At 42.5% G+C, this 25108-nt stretch overlaps 1 protein-coding gene across 2 annotated transcripts in view; it reads left to right on the top strand.

Annotated features, from left to right (window-relative positions):
• The window catches only part of FLI1 (Fli-1 proto-oncogene, ETS transcription factor), a 39639-nt gene extending 16058 nt beyond the window's left edge, over positions 1-23581 (top strand). The window contains exons 4-8 of one of the 2 annotated variants that reach the window (XM_010166832.1): positions 3844-3912; positions 17280-17342; positions 18627-18689; positions 20015-20062; positions 21042-22531. In XM_010166832.1, coding sequence (XP_010165134.1) covers positions 3844-3912; positions 17280-17342; positions 18627-18689; positions 20015-20062; positions 21042-21571 — 773 coding nt within the window. In that variant the 3' untranslated portion in view covers positions 21572-22531. Of the gene's footprint in view, positions 1-3843; positions 3913-17279; positions 17343-18626; positions 18690-20014; positions 20063-21041 lie in introns of both variants that reach the window. The other variant, XM_010166833.1, reaches the window with a different exon arrangement.
• The last annotated feature ends 1527 nt before the right edge of the window (positions 23582-25108 follow it).

The raw sequence follows: 25108 nt of genomic DNA, 5'->3' as shown, positions 1-25108 counted from the left end.
GCGGATGTTTAGTGCTGAGCCTCTGAGCTCAGTGCCATGGGGAGATGGTCTTTTTTTTCATGATTTTTCCCCTTTCGTAAGGTTGGTTGTTACAGAGACATCCAGCTCTGTTCAAGCTTAGGATGGAGAATACATGATGGCAACAGAACACAGGAGAACTTTGGGGAATTACAGATCTATGGGCTGCAGTCCAGGCTAGGCTACAGAGCCCAGTCTCTCTCTTGAAAGGTGTTTGTCCTCTCAGGATTTTAAGCTGGATATGTGATGACTAGTGAATCCTAAACTTTGCTGTTTGTTTTCCAAGGAACAAAGCTGATTTGACCTTTCTGAGCCTGTTTGCTAGCCAGGCAGGGAGTCCCCCTGAAAATTAGCTTCCTCAGAAGGTTTTCAACATTCTGGACTCCTAAAAACTGCCTATGAAATACGTTATTTTGGCACATCTGAGTCCACATTGAAAAAAATATAAACCAGTAACATCTGCAAGACCTCAACAAAAGCTCAATCTTATTTTTGGAGATAGAAGGTTCAGGTGAGCTATTTAATAGAGTCAAGACTAAACCAAAGTCATATCACAGCACCTTTATTCTTCAGGCAAAACTTAGGTCTGGATCAGAATCGTGCAGTTGTTTCCTGTTTCTGTAACCTGTTGAAGCACTCAGGAATTCAGATGTCTCTGATCTTTAGGAGGTTTCAGACTCGCAGAACCCAGTTCTGCAGTGCACCTCTATCCTTTGGAGTCTTTCAAAACACCCCCCAATAATTTTTCCAGGGAACTTACTATCCTCTTTCCCCAAACAATTTTTTTAAGGGCTTCTTCCAGTTTCCTCTCTGAAATTGTGAAGCCATGCTTTGACCTTTTCTTCTCATTCATCCCCCTGCACCTTCGGACTCCAGACTGACTGACTGCTGTGTTGACATCTTTTTCAAACACAGTCTGCCTGGTGAATCTTCTCCAGTCAGCCAGTGGGCAGTGGGAAGGGAGGTTTGAATGTTTTCATGCTATGTTTTGGGATGAACATCAAATGAAGCCTGAACTGTCACCTCTTGTCCTTTTCCTCACTAGTGATGGGAGGTCGGTTGTTTGTGGTGCGTACAAAAGAAAAGAGCCTTGAAAGGGAAAGAATGAGACCGTGGTGAGAAGCAGAAACTGAAAACTGCTTTGTGATTTCAAGTTGTATATCAATGCCAAACAAAACTATACAGCTAAATGCAGCAGAACCCTGATTCTACCAGGAGATGTGGAGGGAAGGCCACACAGCCTCCAGAAGGTCAGGGTAAAAAAAAAGACTTCCAGGTTAAATAGACTTCAAGATTGTGAAACCAGGATGTTCCTGCATCTCAGAAGGATGAGCTGCCTCATGAAATGACGGCTTTATAGGGAAAAAACTCCCCTGCTCTGTTTTTCAGTCTTTTTCCATCTTCCTCTTTAATTAATGCAAGGGAAATAAAAGAAGAAAGGAAAAGGTGGAGGGACCCATAAGCTAACATGCTGTATATTAATTATAGGAGAATAGCCCTGTACTTTATTAATAATAGCAGTGTTTCCAGAAAGAGCTGATTTAATCTGAGCTGTCACTGACCCAGTGAGGGGTGGGGGGGATCAGAACAAAATGAAAATTCATCACAGCCAAAGTTTTGCCCAAGAACAAGTAAGGGAGGGAGCAGCCTGGCCTCTGTCTGTTTGCTTCTCTCTGTCCTGATCTGTGTCTCTGGCTTTCTCTCTTTTCCTCCTTCATTGAAAACCCTTAATAGGAAACACATTTCCTTTTCTGTGGTGTTCCCACCAGAAACCTCAGACTGTCGGGCAAAGGTGAGAACTTTTAGCAATTAAACTGGGGGAGGCGCCGTCCCTTTCCAGTGGCTTGGGCTGCATTTTTTAGCTTCAAGTAGCTATAGGTTGATCATACAGGCTGGTTCAGTGCTATTCATCACCCCACCCCCACCTCCTCAGCCAGTGTAACCAGGCATTTGCAGCCTATTTAGTCATAGAAAACCGTGTTTCTGAATTCCCCAGCACTTCCCTGTCTGGGGCAAGCTAGGCTGGGTGTTGCATTCAGGATCTACTTCAAATAACCTGAAAAGGAGAAAGTGGTGGGGGATTGGACTGGATGATCTTTCGAGGTCCCTCCCAATCCCTGACATTCTGTGATTCTGTGAGTTTCCCCACAAAAAAGAAATGCCAAAGCCAGAAACCATCTGATGAAAACTTGAGTTAGGTGGACAAAGCTGTTGCAATCCCTCCTCCAGCAGCAGCAGCAGACTAGCCAATCTCTCTCAATATTTAAGACAATTACTTTGGCTATCTGCAGCTTTCACAGTCAAGGTACCCCTGGGATCCCTTTGAACTCTTTCTCCCCTAGTTTACCACGTTATCCATCCTGATCTTTTGAAACATCCCCTGGCTTGCAGCATCTGGTAGCATCCATCCTCCACTCCTTATGAGTAGGATTTGTTTTCCAACACCTTCTACCTCTGTCTACATGCTGGCTTGTGCACGTCTTTGGCTTTGTTTGCATTTGAGGAAGAAAATAAATCCATAGGAACACAAAGCTAATAAGATCCAGCACCTGCAATGGCTATTACTTCTGGCAGTGAGTTGCCTAATCCTCAGCTCTCACAGGAAAGTGAGACATACTGTGAATACTACTGAGGGGCAAGTGAGGTCACTGTTATTTGGGATCATGTGGATTAGAGGAATGTGGAGACTGCACGGTTTAGTCACGAGATCCTAATCAGTCAGCATTATAGTACCTGCAAAAGAGGTGTTCTCAGCTCTGCCAAAGAGCCTGGAGATGCTCAGGGGCAGCTGGAACATACAGAAATCTATACTGTGTGTTGCTTAGGACTGATCAATAGGACAGAATCTCACTGAATAGAGGGATGAGGAGATCTGAATAGCAGAAAGTGTCTGTAAAAGCGCTTCTCGTCCAGGGCGAGATCATTCCCCTGCTCCAGTTGACATCATCAGTCCCTGCAAAGGGCTCTCTGCCTTGTTAAGAACATCACCTCCTGATGCAGTGGCAACTTTAGCTGTAGGAAAGGTGAGCCTAGAAGATTATGTAGGTTAAACACATCTAACTAGACAACCATGAAATGTGTATTACATGCTGGCTTCCAAGAGCTCACGGGGCCTCTTCCTCCATTTCCAGAGGAGTTTTGCAGGAGAATCAAAATAAAATGCTTCGAAAGGAACATTTCCACCATAGGCTGCAAAACAAAGACCCTTCTAATGAGCTCTTTTTTGTGTGTCTCTCCAATAGTTTTGTTTCAAGTGGGGTTGGATGGAATAGCCACTCTGAACCAAGAAAGCTACTTTCAAACTCCACAAAGTATGGGAGATGCTGGAACACCAGAGATTTTTGCAGCTGTTGGCCCAAAACCAAGCATGTGACACTCTAAAAATGTTCAGATCCTGACAGTGCAATTAATGCCAGTTCTACTCTATGTTCCTCAAACAGGACATTTCTCTATCACAGCTCTAGAGAGAAAAGCTTCTTCCTTATCCTGTAATACAATCTGTGCCACAGTAATTTCTGGAGACTCTGCTGTGATAGACCTTGTACCTGTACAAACGTAGGATACAGCCTCACCCTTTTATATCAGTTTTCAATGGAGGACATCAAGGCACTCAGTGAAGGAGGCAAATGTCTTTATTTTGATTTGCAAGTGGAGAAACAGTTACATATGTGTACCAATTTAATTTCCATCGTAGAAAATATGTGCTCAATTGTCTGAAAAATCTGATCTTTAGACCCCAGTGATAGTATTTTCTACCTTGCTTGCATGGTTCCCCACTGGCAGAGTGTGTTCAAACTGCAATAACTCCTTTTCTTTTCTTTATAGGTAGCTCACTGCTGGTCTACAACACGCCATCCCACACAGAAGCTTCCTCACGTCTTGCCACCAAAGAAGGTCAGTCTTTTGCAATATAAGTGTCCTGGCTTCCTGTGCTCTCACGATGTTTTTGATTAGGTTAAAACTAGATCTTTTATATAATATCCTTGGCAGGGAAATGTACGGATCTGCTATGCATGCACAGCATGGATAAAACAGAATAATTCGTAATTTGCAGCCCTATCCATGCTGAAAATCACATCTCTGCTTCTCCAGCCAACACTGTGGCAAAAAAAGAGGTATATCTGTCCTTTTGACACTCAGAATTACTAAGCTGATGAACTGATGGCATATTTTCTGTTCTAAATGTGAAACAGTTTGAAATCTCAGATATATAGCAAGGACTGAAACACTATTTCTCTCTGAGTGAGTTCATAGTTGAAAGGATAACATTTTCTCACAATAAATTCCATTATTGAATAAAGGCCACTCAGATCTTTCAAAATAATTCATGAATCTCTCAGCTAGTTTCAACCAGCAAGGAAGACCAAGTGTATCTTTTTGACACTTTCATTTTGGAGCATTTTTATTTTCTTTTTCAAGCAATCCCAAATTTTTTAATCTGTTAGAAATTCTGATCGTGTAGACTGAGTTTAGAAACCCTGTAGTTTAAAAGTTAGTAACACATTCAGGGCATCTTCAGGCTTTTGAGTTGTTTGCATATCCTGCAGTCAGGTACTGCAGCTACAGTCCTATTTCTTATTTTCAATGAAAACCTGAATTCTCTGTCATGATAAAATTCTGAACGTCCAGAAGGGACTAGGAGCCTTGAGTCTGGTCATCCTTCCCCTTTGTGTATGTGCAGGAACATTGGTTTGCTCACTGAATTGTGTTCAGCTCCTCCACTTGAAAAGCTTTTGGGAAAAGTGTGAAGTCTCATGTCTGCCATCTGAGATAACCCACCTAGAAGCAGCCTGCTCTCCTGCCCAGGCAGTTTCCTTACCTCATCTATAAACAGTTCAGGAGAACCTGGCTTAATCATGAGCCACAAGTTTGCATTTCAAAGAATAGTGGGGAAAGGCAGAAAGTCTTTTCTTTAAGCAGTCAGAGAGGGAGAGACAAAACTCCCCCCATTTCACTGAAAGGCTACAGCAAAGTGAGATCACACGTTTAACAAGCTTCTGCATGGTGTGTCTGGCTGCTTCATTGACTAACACTCTTCTTAGAGCCAACACTTCTTTCTCCTTGCACCACGTGGCATTTCATCTCCAACATCTGTCTGTCTTGGACCCTGGACACAATATTAGTGCTGGTTTTTACAGCAGCTTCTTTTTGTCCAGCATATAACTATCCACTTGAGCTGTCTCTTCCCTGGCACGCAGTTCTCTCTTTCTGAGACAGGCATTAGTTGATAAAACATGGTACATTACAGAGACAAAGCCATCCAGGCTTTTCTCTGACTATTTTGATGCTAACAGTCATGTATTTAAAATTATTAAAAGCTAGGCTTGCTCCTATTTGAATAAAGCAGACACACAGGCACGTGTTCCTCCACAATTTCCCCCATAAACACACACGCACATCCAAGACTGCTTTTTCTGCCTCAAGCCAGGTGGTTGCTAAAAATAAAGGGAAGAAAGCTGCAATATTTTTATTAAAGAGAAATGTTCTGTGTAAAATTGCAGTCCTCTGAATTCTTTATACCCTTTAACTTTGTGAGTTGGGCCTAGAGTCACTCAGGCAGAAATAAATTAAAGGGAAAAAATGTTCCTCTCCCTCCATTTTTACTGCCCTCGAGTGTGTTTCTTTAATGCAGCTGACAGAATTTTGCATTTGACTTCTGTCAGCTAGGCATTTTTAACTTTACATGATACTTTCATCGTGTGTCAATAAAGGACTAAACACACCCATGGGGCAGCCAAATAAAAATTAAGAACTAGCACAGCAATGTTGAAATCCCATCTATTCCTCTTCCATTTCTTCCTCCAATGTATAAATTTTCTCTGCATTCATTTGATGTCTGAACACTGTTTTAGGATAAACCCACCCACTTCAACCTACTCTAACTGATTCATGTTCCAAATACCATTTGTGAGATAAGATGACACGATAAGAGACACGTGAACATGACAGGCTGACAGATAAGGAATTGGAGGAGCAGAGTGAAGTGTCTTGTCCAATATCACAGAAGAAACTTGTGATGTATTTAAAACTGGACTCAGAATTCCTCAGCCTCGGTCTAGTCTGTTAGGCAACAAGATTTTCCTTGCTTCCTTTTAAGGCTTTTTAAGGGGCTGGCTTCAAGATGATGATATTCTTTTGGAACAGGAATTTCAGGTTAAAAATCATTATTTTTTAGAAGTATTTTCTCATCTCCTTAACTTCTCAAAAGATGAAACATTTTTTCTTTATGTTAATACATCTTGAATCTACCAATCCTTTAAATATTTCTTTCCTCTATGCCTGTGAATAAAAACAGACAATTTTTTCTAACCCCCTTCCCTCGAGGATTCAAAAGCAGGAGGAGCTGATGAAATAGCACAATATATTTTAGAGACAGGAAAAACATGCTATTTTCTTCACACCTCCTGTAATTTCTCTTGCACATTCTCTAAGATCACATAGCTAATGCAAATAACCTGCTTGTGCAAATTCCAGGGAGAAATGCATGGGGTTTGCATACGCATTATGCTTTATACAACATATTCCATCCACATACTGTAAAAAACAACCAACATGGCAAAAAAAGCTACGGCTGCTACACAGATACAGACGTTTCAGATCCAGCATATGGCTCTACTATGTTCCAAACTTGTGACAGACATAGCAGGGCCTGCTCTGGAACCACAGCAAGGACAGTGTCATCCAGGAGCACAGGACATCACTTGACCCACGCCGGCAAGGCCAGCGCTGCTGTCGCAGGACTGGGTTTCGTGCTGTGACTCTGGAGACAAAACTGCCTTGGCTGGTTGCAGCTGCAGTTTACTCCCTTTTCCCCTTTTATTTTCTTCCTCTCTCACTTCTCTCCTGCAATAGCTTTCCATAGAGAAGAACCTGTAGCACTGCTTGAGGAGAGTTAAACTTTCATCGCAGAAACACGCTGGGGCACAAAGCACACATGCATTTTGTTCTCAGATGGGATAGGTAGAAACCTCGTCGCATTCAAAGGACTTGTTGCCTGAGCTTCTTTGCTTCTCGGCCTCATAAACACTCAAAAGTATGGTATTTAGCGTCATTGGTACAAATTGTCTTCAGCTGCCTTTGAGAAATAAATTGCTCTAATGAAAATCACCAGTATTTTTTGGCTAGAGAACAATTTTCTGGAAAATGAAACGAGGTTGTTCTCATTGCTGAATGGAAAGATTTGTGTCCGACTCCCAGCGCTCCACTGGAGCGATGGTCTGTTTCATTTTCTGTGACTGAAGCAATTACTGACCTACTGTAGGTACTGGAGACATGGGAGAAGAATCTGAGACCACATTATCTGACCAAATCCATGGAGATTTTAAATTGCTTGCCTTCAGAATGGTGTCATTTAAGTAGGTTTCCATAGGGAAATGGAAAATATATTCACATACAACAACATTTAGGAGGCCAAAGGGCTGTCCCTCGTATGGTTGTGAGCATTCTGGCCTCAATCCAACACATTTTTAAAGTCCATACTTACTTTAAAAACTTGAGGTCTGCATAACTCACGTGTTTCAGATATAATACACAAACCTAACTGCTGTGCAGGGTTTGAACTCAAGCAGGATAACGCTGGCAGTTTGCAAAGAGGAGGAATAATGACGTGTTGATGTGTAAAATTACATGTGTCTAAACAGACGTGTAGTAGAGTCTGCTGTGGTCTACGTGGTGCTCAGTAGTATGTGCTGACACGCAGTGAGGTGGGTATTTGTGCAGGGAGGTGGCAGAAAAGGATGGAGGAAGGCTCAGCTGATAAAAGCTACACCTACGCATCACACACAGAATTTAGTGGAGAGATTTTGCTTCCAGATTGTAGGTTGTGTATAATCTTGATTAAAAGACTGGATTCAACACAAGCCTTTATCCTCCAGCACTGTCCTCTGCATACCTCAGGCTCAGCTCATTTAGAACAGTCATAAACCAGCCCAAAGTCTCCTAAATCCAACCTAAATTCAAGCAGAACTCAAGAAAAACTGATGTGCGACCTGAATTTTCAAAGAGGGAAGAAATTTGTATGTGAGTAAATGAACATGGATGTAGGAGATTAATTTTACAGCTGTAGTCTGTGGTTATCCCATGTTTATGTTTGCATTATAGAAGTGTTTGTGTGAACAATAAGGATGTTTGGGTATAAGGTGGGTTTGCTTGTGTGGTTTGTTCAATTGTTGGCAAATTTAGAAGAGAAACAAATCGGTGAGCTCTGAAACTCACTTTCTCATGGCTTTGTACCCATGTTCTGAGCCCCTAAAGAAGAGTTTCCTCATGTTGGAGCATTAATAAGATCTCTCTCATGCAAATTCCCTGGTACCTAACAAAATATGAGTCTGTGCAGCTGCTTTTCTCGCTCTCAGGGCCATAATCTCTCTGCTCTTTCCCCAGCAGTTGCCTTTAAATCGGTAGAAACTCTTTAAAACTCACCTCTCCCACTTGTCAAATTTGGTAAGGATTTTAAATGACTTAAAAATGATTTTTTAAGGTTCAAAAATTTGGGGGGATCGGACAGAGAGAGGGGCCAAGAGACCACAGGCAGCGTGGTTGCATAAGCACAGTTCCCACAAGAAAATAGTCTCAAATTCCTGCCTAAATTTCTTCTCTGGAAAAGGCCATTTTTCAGGTCTAAGAGGTTGTCATGTGAAAAATATTGACCAGTTTCAGTAAACTCTCTTTCAAGTGTGTTAGTAAAGCCCCTTGTTCACAGCAAAGGTTATAAACCCTCCAATCTTAGTTGTGTCAGAGAAAAAGCAGTTGTAGCTTTATGCCCTCTTAATTGTCTGTACATGCAAAAACATTTGTCTGTGATATTTGTGTGCCTGGTGATGAAATAGCCCATTTTTAGCTCCACAGCAGAAAAAAGGGGGAGGCTTTTTTAGTGCTTCTTTTATTTCAACTCTGTGACCAACCCCAGGATTTATGATTTCAAGAGAGACAGTAGCTAGCACTCTTGGATTTTTCTTTTTTCTTTCTTTCTTTCTTTATTTTTTTTTTTTTAATTGTTTTCCTTTGAAATTCCAGAGTTAGTGTTTTGTCTGCTTTCTCCCTGACCCTCTTCAGAGGCAGGCGTGTGTTTTTTCACCAGAAAAACTGGAAACAAAGAATCGTTGTCTTTAAGCTGTAGCAGGCAGGAAACCCAACTCACAAGGGATCACCCTGAGCCAGCGCTGTCCCAGAGTAGACTCCAGTTCTCTGAATTCAACCTGACAGCTTGTCTGGAGCACTTTCTAAGTAACCATTATCCTTCCTTTTCTCCCAGCAAAAAGAGCTATTATTTTTTTGCCTAGGGTGCACTGCAAGCAATGTTATTGCACATGTTGCGGGGGGGAGTTACACGTTTGGTGGGGTACAGTCCCTCCTGTGAAAAGTTCTTGGAAGCGTTTTGACTCTTTCCTAAGACAAGAGTCAATTAGTTTCTTGATAATGAGTGAAATGGGTAAATGCTGCAAAAACACTCACTGCAGCGGCTGCACATGTGGGTGTTCCCTTCCCTTTTTCTCTTCTTGCTGCTTCAAGCTTTTTTTTTTCTCTGCCAACGTGCATTTCTTTTTTTTTCTTCACTTCTGCATTTGTGTGTTTTTCAATAAGCGCAGGCTGCAAGCAGGTTAACTGTTTGCTTTTACCTCCCTGCGTGCTCCCGTGCCTGCACAGTGCTGCTTGCATATTTTGTGCCTGTGTGTTTTGGATGGATGTGTGTGTACGTACGCTCAGAACACGCAGTTGTGTGTCTGTGTTTTTCCTCAGTAGCGTTGCCTGTCTGCGTGTGGCTGCTCGTGTCTGCAGCTCCGCGTAGCTCAGTAATGTGGATGTTGACTGGAAAGCGATTGCTTTTCAAAGTTGCCTCTGGGAGGGATTCTTAGGACACATCCTTCAGTCTTCATGCACTGTGCATTGGGATTTCTGCTGCTGATATTAAAAAAACCCAACAGCAACAACAACAACAACAACAAAAATCTCATTACTTCCTCCTTTTCTCCATAACGTGTCTTTGTAAGCGCTGCGCAGGGTAACTCAGACGTGAATCAGGAAGTTCCAGCGCTGCACGGCTCTGGGATATTTTTCTAGCCTCACTCACACAACTGGGGGCTGTCGCCTGCAGCTCAGAGCAAACAGGGAGGGAGTGACTCCAAATTTTGGAGGCCAGAGTTCCCCTCCGAGTTGGGGAGCAGAGCAGAGTTCTCCTCCACATCACCCTGCCAGGCTAATGAGAGAGAGGGATCACAGATCCCAAGCTGGAGTGACCCGCTTCAGAAGGGACTTGCCCTGTGCAAGCTGAATGAGTCCCCTGTGGAAATCCTGAATCCTAGTTCTGTCCATGCACTATGTTAAGCTCCAGATCCTGTTGGGAATTACTGGGCTTCAGCCACAGTCCTTTAATCCAACCCTGGATCATAGAATCATAGAATCCTAGAATGGTTTGGGTTGGAAGGAACCTTAAAGCTCATCCAGTTCCAACCCCCCTGCCAGCAGCAGGGACACCTTCCACTAGACCAGGTTGCTCAAAGCCTCATCCAACCTGGCCTTCAACACTTCCAGGGAGGGGGCATCCACAACTTCCTTGGGCAACCTGTTCCAGTGTCTGACCACCCTCACAGTGAAGAACTTCTTCCTCATATCTCATCTAAACCCCCCCTCTTTCAGCTTAAACCCATTTCCCCTTGTTTTGTCATTAACTGCCCTTAGGAAAAGTCCTTCCCCAGCTTTCTTGTAGCCCCTTCAGGTACTGGGAGGCCGCTATAAGATCTCCCCGGAGCCTTCTCTTCTCCAGGCTGAACAGCCCCAACTCTCTCAGCCTGTCCTCATAGGAGAGGTGCTCCAGCCCTCGGATCATCCTGGTGGCCTCCTCTGGACTTGTTCCAGCTGCTCCAGGTCTCTCTTGTGATGGGGGCTCCAGATCTAGAATAGGAGTCAAATCAGGAATGTTTGATGGCTCTGATCTGTATTTCCATAAGGGTAGCAATGCATAACCAACATAACCAGGCTTTCAGCTACTTTCAGAGATTCCCCAAGTTAAATCTCTTCTTTATGTCCATGCTCTGCAACAGATTTCGTATGTAAATCCAGCAGTCAGTCCCTTCTCACTTGGTTTGAGTCGAGCCAGTGTTGTTCCAAGCCTGGACTTCGGTCTCTGTGTCAGTTTCTTATTTATAAGGAGGTTAATAACAATTTAGAGATGTTTGATAATATTTTTTTAAATTATGAAATAATCGAATAGTCTGATAATGTAGACTAGAAGTTATTTTGAAATTATTCTGCTCTCAGGTAGTTGCTTCCTCTTAGTGGAGAGACTTAGAATTACTTAATTCCACAGATGATCCCTGTACTGGTGATTCTTTAGGGCAAGGAGCAGGATATTAGGTCTTGAGGCAGAAATAAATGAGTTTAGTGCTTGAAGGCCCTGGAAAGTCCTATGTAAGCACGAGCACAGTCATAGTAACACTGGCTGTGAATGACATACAGCCTGACATATGGCTAATTGTTTTAATTAACAGAAATAGGAAATTGAAAAGTAATTCAAATGATACCGTGGGTGAGATTTTGAGGCCTCGATGTACAGGTTTTGCACTGTATATATTGAACATTTAGTACGTTTACTTGGAGCCACAGTGGGCTTGGGAAGAACCTTTACAGACTCTACAACCTTTATGTTTGCTGCCATCGTTTAAAACAATTCTAATGTTTCTAAGGAGGAGCTGGAGGTGTTTTTGGCTTCCTTGCCCCTCTAGAAACCCACAGTCTAGGTTTCTGCTCTCCAACTGGCTTTAAACACAACCCCACCTCTTCAATGTGATCTCCAGGAGGGTAAATGACGGGAGTGTGAGGGCTGGACGTTCAGCAGCTTGGCAGGCCTTGCTTACGTGTTTGGTTTTGCAGCAGGAGTGTTTTTTGTTCCCATGCGCCTACGCTGGGACATTTCCAAGATACCAGAATAGTGCCACCACACACAACCTCACTTTGGGAGGAAAAGCAGTGAGGTCCTATGCCCTCCTTTCTCACTCTCCCTAAAAAGTAGTCGCCGCAAAATAGACCCCAAGTGACCACTTAGAGTTATCACAAGTCTGGATCCCCTAGGACACCTGGTTCTGCTTTCCCCATTTAGAGAAGCTAATTTAAATTCCAGCCACCAAGCCTGAATCCTTTCTTCCTACTGAAGCAGAAGGACTCATTGCAAAAACCAGACTGTGTTCTGCATGGAGAATCTTGTGGATCCCATAGCCTGCTTCAAATTTGCAGCCTTCTCCTTCCCCTTCCCTTGATTTGCTTCACTGAAATCTGTATGGCCAAGTCCCGTCTGACAATATAGTGCTCACTAACCAAATAAGTGTATTCAGGAGCAGTTCCTTCTGCATTTCAGGTTTGGGGGGTTTTCCATCATGTGAACTGGGGTCATTTGACCTTTTTTTATAAAGCACCCCAAGATGTTGTGGTGAGGAATCCAACAGACGATGGGTAAATGACTGCAGTCGTTACTGTTGTTATTATTCCTCTCAGCCAACAAGGCTGCCGGTGTGTTTCAAAGGGAAACAGAGGCAGTGTTAGTAAGAGGTCAGATAATTCACTGGAACTTGGGACATTTACCTTTATTTTCTTCCTGGCTCTGCACCCATGGCTTAGGACAAGCTACTTTCCATCCTTTGGCTTCCTGATCTCCTTGGAGGTATCAGCTCCCTTAGGCAGAGATTGATGGGCTCTTTCAATTGTTACTGTGCTGGGGAATCTAGATGTCCCCACAAATCTGGTGCACACGTGTTTCCCCAGACATCTTGGAATATATTGAGTTGGAAGGGACCTTCAAAGTTCATCTAGTCCAAAGGTCATCTTCTGACTCCATCTCTTGTCTCAGGGAATGAAAACTTCCTGGGAGGTTTGAAGCCACGCTGAGCTGTGTGACAGGGCTCCTCACAAGGGAAGTGTGCTGGGGATAACATTAACTCAGGGAGAACTCAGGGTTTGGACACTTCTGCCTTACCTATAGTATTACATTTCAGGACACTGTTAAATTTGGACGTGCAGTCTCATGGCTGTTGTGTTAACCCAGGCGTGACACTGCCCACGAGTCTGACAGAAGGAGCTAATGTTCAGACCAGTCACTCTGCATCTTGACAGTGAACCCCAGCAGTTCATAAAACAGACAGTGCCTGGCTGGAAAAGAGCTGCTGCTGCTGCCAGCGATGCCATGAATACGAGAAATACGCCGTGCTATTCCTTCCCAGCTTTGCTTGTAATTAAGGGCACTCTGCCAGCAGAGATGGCATTTCAAATAAGATTCTCCTCGAGTGGCTGTAAAATATTTAGTCTATGAATGACCCAGCCCCGCTGTATCTATCCTAGAACAAAAAGGCCTGAAAAATGAGGATATTAAAGACCCGGTGCCCATTGTTCTCCTGGAAAACCTTATCAAGGCTGGGAGCACAAAACTCTGCCTCAATCTGCTTCGACTGAAAAAGCTCCTCTGGAGAGGGCAGGATGAAGGGGCTGTCAGCGCTCACCCAGCAGCTCAGGAAGCACAGGGACTGTGAGCCTATTGTTCAGTTAAAAACCCTCCTCTTGCTTCTCCCTTCCATTCCAAGCTCTCAGATTTATAAAACACCATTTTTTATATATATATATTTTTAAAGAACTTTTTAAAGCTTATCAGAGAGGGTTTGCTCTCTAATACATCAAATTTTAAACACATATTCCCTAAAGGCTTGTTCATTGGCCTGCATTCAAGCTGAAAGGACTGCTAGGCATCTGGGATGCTCTTTGCTGTGGTGTGGAAATCTGCTCGGGGATTTTAAGCCCAGTTTCCTAGGGAAATGAGTCTGTGCGTGTCTGTCCATCTGCTCCCAGCAATATTTGAGCCTATTAGTCTGTTTAGACTAAAAATGATCCAGAGGTATGGGGAACAGAAGTTCTCTTCCTCCGTGTCCCACAATCTCAACCAGGGGATCCCTGGTACACACTCCTCACTTTCTTCCCCACATCAAGTTGCACCAGACAGTCTGACAAGAAGAAACCACAGAGGTTTGGATAATTGAGCTCATCTCTTGAACCTTACAGGACAACCTGCCTAATGCCCAGTCTTCATCTCACCTATTTGCTATATTCTAAGCTTTTTCTCAGCTTTCTGCACAGCCTAGCAGGCTCTTTCACTGCTGCATGATTTCTGATTTACATCTAATTCCAGAGCAATCAACAGGCTTTGAAAAGGGAGCTGCACAGCAGAGGATGAGAACTTCCAAATGGCACAGAGGGTGGTGAGGTAGGAGCTGAGGGAGATTTGAGGTGAGAAAGTATAGACCAAGGTTAGAAAGAATCCAGAGACCAATGCTACGTGGTCTGTTCCACACGGGCTGATTTTTGGGAGAGCCACTTTGTCTGGAGAAGGCAGCTAAAGCCTGAGGAGAGCACGTTTATGCATGTAAATAAATAAAACGATATTTAACCTTCTTCCCAGGCGCGCTGTGAGTGTGAATGTTTGCAAAGCTGTGAGATCCTTAGTTGAAAGGTGCTGTGAAAGTGCAAAGCATTATTAATATCCTTTACCTCACTCATAATAGAGTATGCATTCATTCTGGGGAATTTCTGGACATAAACCAGACAGCTGCAGAATGACATTTCTTGAAAGCATCTATGATTTATTTTCTGCTCTTTAATTCCATTTTGTATTGAGCACACATTTGTCATAGGACTGTTGTTCCACTGGGCTTTTTAAGTCTAAAGCAGACCTGGGGACCTGATCCTTCACTGGTATAAATTTGTCCCTCGCTTCACCGGAGTTATTTGCTGATTTACACCAGAAGAGAACTTTAGTCCAAGTCTTTTAATTGACTTTCCATAGTGCAGCAAGTTTTGGTGTAAAATCCAAGTGGTTTTAATGATAGATAAGAGTCTCCTTGTAACTAACTGTCTGGCTGGAGTTCTGTAGGATCTCTTCGAGCCACTGGGCGTCAGGTCCTGGGAACGATACTGTTTTTGCAGAAACTTGAGTCTCTGGATAGGTTCCCTGGCTCTGCCTTTTCCATTTTGTTTTAAACACATTCACCTTTACAGTCTGGGTCTGGAAGCCGGGAGGGCTGGTGTGGTTCTTTCACGTTGCACGGATTTTTGTGAAAACAAAACAAAAATATCTTAGTGGATTTGAATTTTTTTTTTTGAAAGGGAGAGAAAGAGTTGGAAACTTGCAGTAGCTGAGTGAACACGTTGTTTCAATAGCAATGCCTGGAGTATTAGCAGTAACTATCATATTTAACCTTTCTTGCCATTGCAAAGTCACACTCGGAGCTAAATCTCATCCTGACACAAGTGTGGCTGCCTCTCTATGTGCCCACACTTTACTGTATAATCCATACTATAGAATCAAAAATGTACGCTCCAAAAAAACCCATTCAGAGAGATTTGGAATAATTTTAACCAGGTTTAGCTAAATTTATCTGGAGAAGGAAGCCTTGATCCTGTAAAGCCCAAGCAGCCCATAGCCTGGTCAGCACATCCGATTGTAATAGTGGCACTTATTGATTCAAAAACCCCATTTTACACTGGTTTTGTGAGACTGTGAGCAGAGCAGGCTCCTCCTCTGTGCCAAAGTTTCTCCATCTGGAAGAGGAGGAGGAAGAAGAGGAAGATGATCATCTATCCAGATGATGGCCTATTTATTTACTCAAAACATGCTGATGCATTTGAATCAACCAACCCATTTGTAGGAGTTGATTCACTTTGGTCAACAATCTGACCCAAAAGAATCAGAGAAAATTGAACATTTTCAGTGAGTTCTGCTACCTTTTGGAAAGGCATATTTTTCCCCAATTTGAAAAGATTTTTTTTCTATTGGAAAATTAATTGCTACTTTTCTTTTTAATGGGATCACCATTTAAGTGGCATTTTAATTAAAATTACACAATGGCAAAACTGTTTTTGATTGAGCTAACCAAATTAGTGTCTCAATCAGTGGAAATTTCTGAGGTTTTGCCTTTCTCTCTCAATGCAGAACTCTTACTGTTTTTTTTCTTTTTCCCAAAATATTTCCCAAAACATTGCTCTAATAGCTGTAGTTGTAATGCTTCTGAAGGACATCCCAGGGGAGAAATGAAAGTCAGAGCCTGGCTGCAAGGAGGACATGGGAAAAGCCAGTGGTTACTTCAGACCTCAGCTCTGCTCTCCTGATTTCAGTGGCTGATAGTGCAGCAGCCCAAACTCCGGGTGCGCTCAGAGAGAATTTGAGATTTGCACAACAAGTTTCCAGCGTTGGAAAATGCCACCCATGCGAACAGCAGCTTATTTACAACAATGCCAACTGCTGAGGACCGAGCCTGGGTATAATGTTCTCTGGCAGCACCAGGATGTGAGCCAGTTTCCAGTCTCGTCACCATGGTCTAGTCATGGGAGTGGGGACAGGGCTCCCTTCTGGGGACAGGGCTCCCTTCTGGGGACAGGCTGCCACCTCCCTCTTTCAGAGATGTCCCATCGCACTCTTTGTACTCAGCTGAAACCGTAGCAGTTTGTTTTTCAGTCTGATCTATTTGCAGTGGGGTTTGCGGTTTCTAGTAAAAAGGGAAAAAAACAAATAGCTAAAATAAAAATAAAACCAGGCAGATTACACGAGCTCTGTTTTCCCCTCCATTCTTCTCTTCCCTCCTCCTCTTTCTCTCCCTCTCTTCCCCTCCCCTTCCCTCTCCCGTCTCCTCTCTGTTTTCCTTTTCATGCCAATAACTCGAAGGCTGTAATTTCAAAGCTGCAGCGGCTTTCCCAGCTCCGGGAGGAATGTGCAAGTGCCTGGGATGTTTCCACAGGGAGCTGCACAGCCCCACTGCGGCACAACGGGGCACGAGGCAGTGCTCGCTCCTTTCCAGTGGCATGGGCAGTGGGGTATTTTGAATTTCACTTGAGAAGATGTTTTTTCCCCTTTTCCTCCTCCTTAAAATAGCTTCTTTATTGTGCCTGTCAAGTCCTCAGCTCCCTGGGTTTTGAAGTCACCATTTATTTTCTGTGAAATACCAAAAGTGTTCATCTCATCCTCCTTTGCTGCCTTCTGTCATCTTGGGATAAGAGAAAGGGGGTCTTCTTTTGGAGGTGTCAGACTCAAGCATTGCCCAAACAATTAATCCCAACTGCTTTATTTACATCCTCTTGCCTTTCTGAGAGGACCAAGAGAGCAGAGGAGAGGAAAAATAATAGATATAATACCGAGCAAGTTGGGATCAAGATACAAAGTTAGAGTCTTGCAAGGTTTTTTTGTGGGAAGAGTTGATTTCAACCCCTCTGTGCCTGTTGTCTTTTGTTGTTAGATCCCCCTTATGATGCAGTCAGAACAGGATGGGGCAGTAATATGAATTCTGGCATAAGCTGGGGCAATGGGCATCACAAATTCTGCAATAGAAGGTCAAAACGAGACTGTGGGAGAAGACAGGCACAGCTGCCTCGTGTTATGAGCATCAGAAGGGAGGAAGATTTGGGGATAGTAAGATAAGAGCTAGAATTATGTTATTAAAAGAAATAGAAATTGAGACAAATACTTCTGTTCTTGGATCATGTATTGAAGATGACGACACAAACCTCTTAATACTTTCAGCATTTGATTAAGGGGGCAGGAGCAGATCCTCTGTGCAAACACAGACTCCGTGTTAACCACCTGCCTGTAGTCCAGTGCAATTTTTTTTAGGGGGAGATATAAACAGCTTGGGCAGCTTCTGAGCATTTCTTCCTACTTTTCAGAATGAAAGATTCTACACAAAGTCTAGCAGGTAGGTAGGGACCCCACTGCAAGAGCTCTACTCACATAACTGTTCTTGTTTCTTACTGGTTGTAGGTGTCTTTGAATTCAGAGGACACTCTGGATGAAGTCTCCTTAAAAATATCAGTTCCCTGTTCCTAAAAGTTGCGTTCTAGCTACTACAGCCAGCTGATCCTGAGCTACACTGTCCCCTGCTCCCAGTGCTGGGACATGTCCCTGTGCAAGAGGAACATGTTTGACTCTCAACAAATTACTACTGGGTGCAAATAAACGCGGCAGGATCTGGCTGTCAGATTTTACTTCCTTTGCTTTGCAGCTTTCGGAGCTACACACGTTCTAAACCTGAAGGTTCTCCTTTGACTTATAGTTTTCTGTGATGAGAAATGATATGAGGAGAAGGAACAGATGTTAATGTTGAAGTGATTTATAGAAATGGCCGTGATATTTTCAACAAAATGTTTGATTTGATAAAGCCAGATTTTTTTTGGATAAGAAGGTTGTTATAAAAAAAAGAATTCTTATTTCCAAAAAATATTGAACAGAGTTCCAACATGGAAGACGGTCAGAATTTATAAATTTTTAAAAATTCAATTTTCTGTTCAAAACATGGATGTGAACTAGAATGGATGTTAAGTTGCAATAAAAGACAGGAAATTAATAAAGTATTTACATATTTGTTTTTCTTGCCTCATATGCGTATTTTCATTTTACAGTGAATTTTTAAATTTCTGGTGAAATCTCTGAATTTTATAGTGCAATTTCTAAACTATCAGCTCTTAGGATTAGCAAGCTTTTCCCACCCCAGTCGCTGTTGTTCCTGTTCATTGTATGTTTGCCTTGTTCTCTGTTCATTCCTCCTCTTCTGTTCTGGTACATTTAAGATCTTTCTCTGTCTTTACAGGTCCTCCTGTTGCAGGGACGCAAACTGTGAATAAAACAACAGAACAGCAACGGCCCCAGCCAGGTAACTGTCGATTTTATCCCCCACAGAATTTGTTAAATAATTAGATTTGTACTAAACTGGGTGAATAAATGTGTCAAGCAGCACCAGTCGTGGGCACAGGACAAACAGGCAGAGCCTGACAGGGAAGTCTCAGGATAATGTGACTCAGAATAATGTAGCGGTGACTGAGCAGTGACAGCAATTGTTCCCAACGGTTTCTATTTGACTGCACTGTCCTTCCCCATTCAAAAGGAACATCCTTGTTTGAGCCCAGCCACGTGCAGTGCCCAGCAGCAGTCACATCTCCTTTGAAGCACAGTGACACGCCGTGTAATAGGTCAGGAAGGAGTGAGGGGCACGGAGCTGCTGCAGCGATGGAGCGTCTGCTCGTTACCTCCTCACCTCTGCTGCAGTGATGTTCGATGGCAGCATCTCCAAACAGAAACAACAAGGCTTCCCCCGCGTCAGGGAAAGCCAAATAACAAAAGCAAACCCTGTTGGGCAGCGAGCTGTGCTGTTTCCTGCTAGTTTCCCAAAGGGGCCTTTGAAAAGTGAAATACCACCTCCTCTGCCTTGCACAGCTGCTTTCTATCCTTTTTTTTTTCCTTCTTTCTTTTTTTTTTAGGGGCTTGGTTCTTTTGGCATTGCTTCAATCCACGAGCAAATGCTATAGATCCAAAGTACCAAAACCAGAGAGAAGCAAAGGAGAAATGTAGAGATTAGGGCCGAGGAGGCCCCATAAAAAGGAAAGAAAATTAATTCCTAATAAATGTATTGTGGGTTTTCAAGAAACACTCAGTCCCTTTGGAGCCAGTGACAAAACTCCTGTTACTCCCATTTGTCTAACACTCTCCTTGCTTCGGTAAGGGAGAGCTGGGTGAGCATTTCATTGACCTCAGAGGGAAGCAAGCGAGACTGCTAACAAGTGAATTTGAAAATCTCTCCTGCTGTCCCACTCTTTTTATTAGGAGAAATAGATATGCTCCTGATTTTTTCCTGCTCTACTGTCCCACACTTCTTTTTTCAGAGTTTATGTTTTCTAGTTGACACGTAAGTGTAGGGTATGTCCAAAGAGATTCTGATCTTTGAAAGCAGGCAAGTCTGAAACCAACGCCAGAACCACTGTGCCGTTTTGAATTCCATAAGTAATTGGTGGTTGTTTGCTAAAAAAGAAATGAGGAACACATCCAGTCTGGTGCAGGCCCCAGGAGAAGCAGCAGTATGAGTAAAGAAAGTGAAAATTTGAACTGGTTGCTGGAATGAACAATATTGAACTGTTGTTTCTTTTTGATGAAACATTTTTAAAATAATTTTGTTGTTGGCTTTGTTTTTTGGTTTTTTTTTAGATCCCTATCAAATCCTGGGGCCCACTAGCAGCCGTCTTGCCAATCCAGGTGAGTTTATCTTTAAATTTCAGATTCAGTGTTATCAAAGGGGTTAGCTTTCCTTCTGATCCTCTGCTCCAGTCTGTTGTCCCCTACCACTGGGGTTGGCTGAGAGAGCCCCTGACCTCAGCAGCCGTGCTCTGACAAATGCTTTTGCACAAATCCTTACAGAAAAGTGATGCAAGTGGTGCGACATCATCTTTGTCAGGACAAAACCACCATCCTGAATGTTCTTATCCAAAACCAGCATTCCCTAAGAAGAGTTTTATAGGGGACTTAACCGCTGGTCTCTCAGATTTGCAGTTCAGGTTAGTTTTCCACTGTCTGCTATGGACTAGCACAATAGAAGACACAAAACATCTCCAAAAGTCACAGCGTAGTGACTGTCCCTAGCAGGTCATCTGCAGAAAACCATCCCTGACTTTGAGGAATAAGACCTGCAGAAAATTTTACTTGAATTAAAAAAACTTGTATACATTGAATTCTCGTAAGGAAATGTCCTCATAAGGCTCTTTACTTTTAGTGTAACCCCACCGAATAAAACTAGGAGTCATCTAGTGTGGGGAAGAAATAATCTTATGTAACTCAAATCACCAGCTGGAAAGAAAACTGTAGGTATCCAAAACAATATCCATGGTAAACAGTAAGCAATTAAGAACTGAAATATACTGTGTCAACCATTCAGTGCAAAAATTTGCAGAACAGCATGCTCGGGGAAAAAACACTGTTTATGAATAGCCCGAAGATTTTAAGGCCAAAGGCGACCATTATGAAATCTAATCTGACCTCAAACTCATGAGCAGAACAAAGGGTTGACTAACTTGTTTGCTGGGAACAGTTTATCCATTCCTACGTAAGACTTTCTAAGGCTTGAAGGAGCAGTTCCCAAGTAAAGATCGAGATAGTCCTTCTGTTTCCTGCCATTGTCTTTGCTTTTAAGCAGGAAACACAATGTCATTTCCTTTCCTCTTTGGCTTGCTTCTCTCAGGGAGCGGGCAGATCCAACTGTGGCAGTTCCTCCTTGAGTTGCTGTCGGACAGTTCCAACGCCAGCTGTATCACGTGGGAGGGGACCAATGGGGAATTCAAGATGACGGACCCTGATGAAGTGGCACGGCGCTGGGGAGAACGCAAAAGCAAGCCCAACATGAATTACGACAAGCTGAGCCGAGCCCTCCGATACTACTACGATAAGAACATTATGACCAAAGTGCATGGCAAAAGGTATGCCTACAAATTTGACTTCCATGGCATTGCCCAGGCTCTTCAGCCTCATCCCACTGAATCCTCCATGTACAAGTATCCATCAGATCTTTCCTACATGCCGTCTTACCACGCCCATCAGCAGAAGGTGAACTTTGTACCCCCGCACCCTTCTTCTATGCCTGTCACATCATCCAGTTTCTTTGGAGCAGCCTCACCTTATTGGACCTCCCCTGCAGGAAGCATTTATCCAAACCCCAATGTCCCTCGCCATCCCAACGCCCATGTATCACCACACTTGGGCAGCTATTACTAGATGCCTTCATCTTCAAGTGGCCTTTATCAGTCTGGTTGGACTTTTTTCTTTACTTCTGGGATTTTTATGGTTTTTTGGGGGGACCCTTCATGGATCATTGTGGCCTTTCTGGGGAAGAATTAAAACTGGATATTGGTTATTTCTGGATCAAACCTTTTACTTTTGTAACTTTGCCTCTTGTGTCTTGAACTGAGAGATGGATGCTTCTTTGGGCCAGTACTCTGCATTTTCTTTGGTTTTTAAAGCTTATGTCCTCTGTAGGAATTGATTATGAAGATTGTTCACCATTACCTGGATTGATAATTAGCTGTTTGATGAGAGAAATTTTTAAGGAGGATTCAAAGGCTTTTGACGAGACATAGATCCAACTGTGGGTCATAGGAAAAGATGACTACACGGGGGTTTTTTCTCGCTGTGAAGAGGTTAGGCAATTTGACCTTTAAGTGGAGGACATTGGGCTGCAAGGGACTGCAACTGGAATCTTAGCTTTAAGGCAGATGAGAGGATTTTCACCCAACTGGAAATTAAATATATATATATATATATATTCATATATATATATGTACATGTATATTTTAAGAAGTAAAGGGCATTGAAGGAACTTTTCTAGAGTGTACAACTTCATTCGACTGTGTATTAACTCCAGAAACATCAGAAACCAGAACAAAAAGTAACCTAATGTCAAGCACAGACATTCCTTGAAAGCAAAAGTGAAGGAAAATAAATGACAGCAGGTCCCTGAGCTCTGCCAGAGTCCCAGGGATCGCTACATGCTACCGATTCGCGAACGCTGTGCGTTTGTCAGACCGTCATCCAAAGGGTCAACAAATCAGAAGGCAAATTACTGTATAAATTATGCAGAGTTATTTTTCCCTATATCTCACAGTTTTAAAAAGAAAGATTAAATAAAACGAGTTGACCTCGGTCACAAATGCAGGTTTGTTTTTTACTATCAGCTCAGTTGTTTGTGGGTTGGTTTTGGTTTTGTTTTTTGGGTTTTGTTTTTTTTTTTTTAATGTAATTTGTACATCTTTTCAATCTGTACATTTGGGCTGTAGCTTTGTACTTTTTGCTAAAAAAAAAAAATTAACAAGTAAGACATGAGTAATGTATCTGTTGGAAATAGCCTTGGTCCTGCAATTGGATCGATAATTGAACCCCAAAGTAGCCAGAAACCTTCCAGATTTCCCTGGGTTTGTCTAGAGTAGAGTTGTTTCCTTGTATTAAGCTGCCATAGTCATCTGCAAATTAACTCTACTTAGCTAACATGTTTGCATTGAAGCTGATTGAAAACATGCACCAGCATTTTAAAGCCACTATTTAAATACTTTCTGATTGTTTTTTCACCAAAAATCTTGAACTTTGGAAAGATCTTTACCACTTCATAGAGAAAATTATCAAATACTTCTCATAACATCTTTTTGTAAACTCTCACTAGGGGTTTTTCCTTTCAATTTTAAATATTTAACAATTCTCAGCCATCTCTAATTTTGCACATGTTAATTTGATGATCCACAACTGGCGGTTTGGTGCCATAAACAGAAGGGTAAACCACAAACATTTGTGTTTTAGAACAGATGTCTATAGAGTCTTGACATGTACAACCTATTAGCTAACTTGTATTAACTGGCAACTAATTAACAGGGTCACAAATATCTAGTCTAGACATAACCTCCGGGACTCTGGGTGGGTGTAAGATTTGGTCCATGTGCATCCGATTGCAGGATGAGAGCTTTGAAACCAGAACATTATAGTCTGCTCATAACTTTAAAACAGAAGCACTGATGCCATTATTTAACAAAATGGAAAAAAATAAAAATATTAAAAAAAATAAGATCAAGCTAATCAAGTTTAGGTCTTAGTGCTTTTGGGATGTTTATAAGTAACATTACTGCAATAATCGCAAAAAAAATTTAAGTATGAAGAAATTACCCATGGAAATGAGGCTTTTGCTACTATATATATGCAACGTACTTTTTTGGATATTAAAATATATATAATATTGCAAGTCATATTGGTGTTTTTTTAAAAAAATGTATTAAGTGTTACAATGAAACTGTTGTATGAAGATGATGATGATGATGTAAAAAAATGTGACAAAATAAATGGCAGTTTTCTTCTCTAAGGCATCAGATTGTCCCACTCTCTCCCTCCCCTCTCATACCTACAGATAAAGCATGAACTTTGCCTCTAAGCTAAATTTAGCTAAAAAGGAAAGCAAAGCAGCTCCATAGCAGTGACAATCATAATCCTTATCACTATAAAACAATATTGACCTCTTATTCCAGAAAACGTGTATCTCTGGAGCCGGTGTTTATTTAATTTAGTTTATTGAAGTGTTTAAATCAGAAACTTGGGCTCCATCTTTTGTCCATGAAGAGAGAGAGAGAGAAAGTGGTAGAGTAGCCAAAGCTCAAGGAGGTGAAGTGTCTCACACGAGGACGGTGGCAGAGCTGGGACTTGCCCAGCGCCCCAGCGATGGGGTCACCTCACCGTGCCGAGTGCCGGGACACGCAGCCTCCCTCCGAGAGCCCTAACTTCCCTAATGGACATCTCCATCTGTTCACTCATTAGGGTACTCAAGAAATCATTGCCAGAATGTATATGTGCAATGCTGTATGTCTTACCAGCCTGCCTGCCTGCTCATGTTTCTCACCTATTCCCCAAACCCCAGGGAAAGCCAGTGCTCCAAAGCATTCCTGAGGTGGAGTAAGAGGCTGCAAAAACAAGCGCTGCCAAGGAATCTTCTGATTGTGTCTAAAGGTCAGGCAAAGGCACTTCCTGTATTTTTGCAGACGCACGGTGGTCCTGAGAGATAGCTTGATCTTTCTGCTGATTTGATAAACCTTTAGAAATACAGAACTGCACAAGTACACCATTTCCTTCCTCCACACACAACCTTTTGTTGCTAAGTTGCTGGTACAATAGTTTTCACTGGCTTGATTAGCGAGCCCGGGCTTTGAAAATGAGCGACGTTAGGGTGTTCAGCCACCACAGAGCTGTTCCCTTTGTGTACTCAAACCATAGTTGCTCAATTTAGTCGTAAGAGGAGAGTGGTTTTTTGCTTATCTCTATTGTTTTTCACTTTAGTGCAATCCAGATTCCTTCTGGCTATGTATCATCAATAGAAATATCAAGTCTTTTAATACAGCGTGCCTGCCCAGTTGCCAGTAATAGGAAAATCTGAAGACTGAGATGGCACGAAAATACCTGAAGGTTATCAGAGTGTGAAGGTGTCTTTGGTAGCAAAATTTGGCCAGCGAGATCCTTGGTGAAAAGAAAAAAGGCTTTTGAAAACAACCAAAGATTTCAGAAGTATCTGTTTCTGGCTGTCTAACTGGCAACATCTCAAAGGAGCCCAGATTGAGGTGGAAGGTGATCAGCAGCATCCACAGCTCAGGTTCTTTCCGTCTCTTTTCATCCTTCTCTTCAGGATATTTGTTGATAGTCATCTTTGTTAGCATTTGTTAATATTTCATGTTAGACTTTAGAGTCTGCCGCCCACTGCAGGTTGCATTCCCATGGAATAACGAGAAC

Source organism: Antrostomus carolinensis, unplaced genomic scaffold (genome assembly GCF_000700745.2).
Source record: "Antrostomus carolinensis isolate BGI_N321 unplaced genomic scaffold, ASM70074v2 scaffold21994, whole genome shotgun sequence".
NCBI lineage: Eukaryota > Metazoa > Chordata > Aves > Caprimulgiformes > Caprimulgidae > Antrostomus > Antrostomus carolinensis.
Note: the sequence above shows the minus strand (reverse complement) of the source record. Positions and strands in the feature narration are given on the sequence as shown.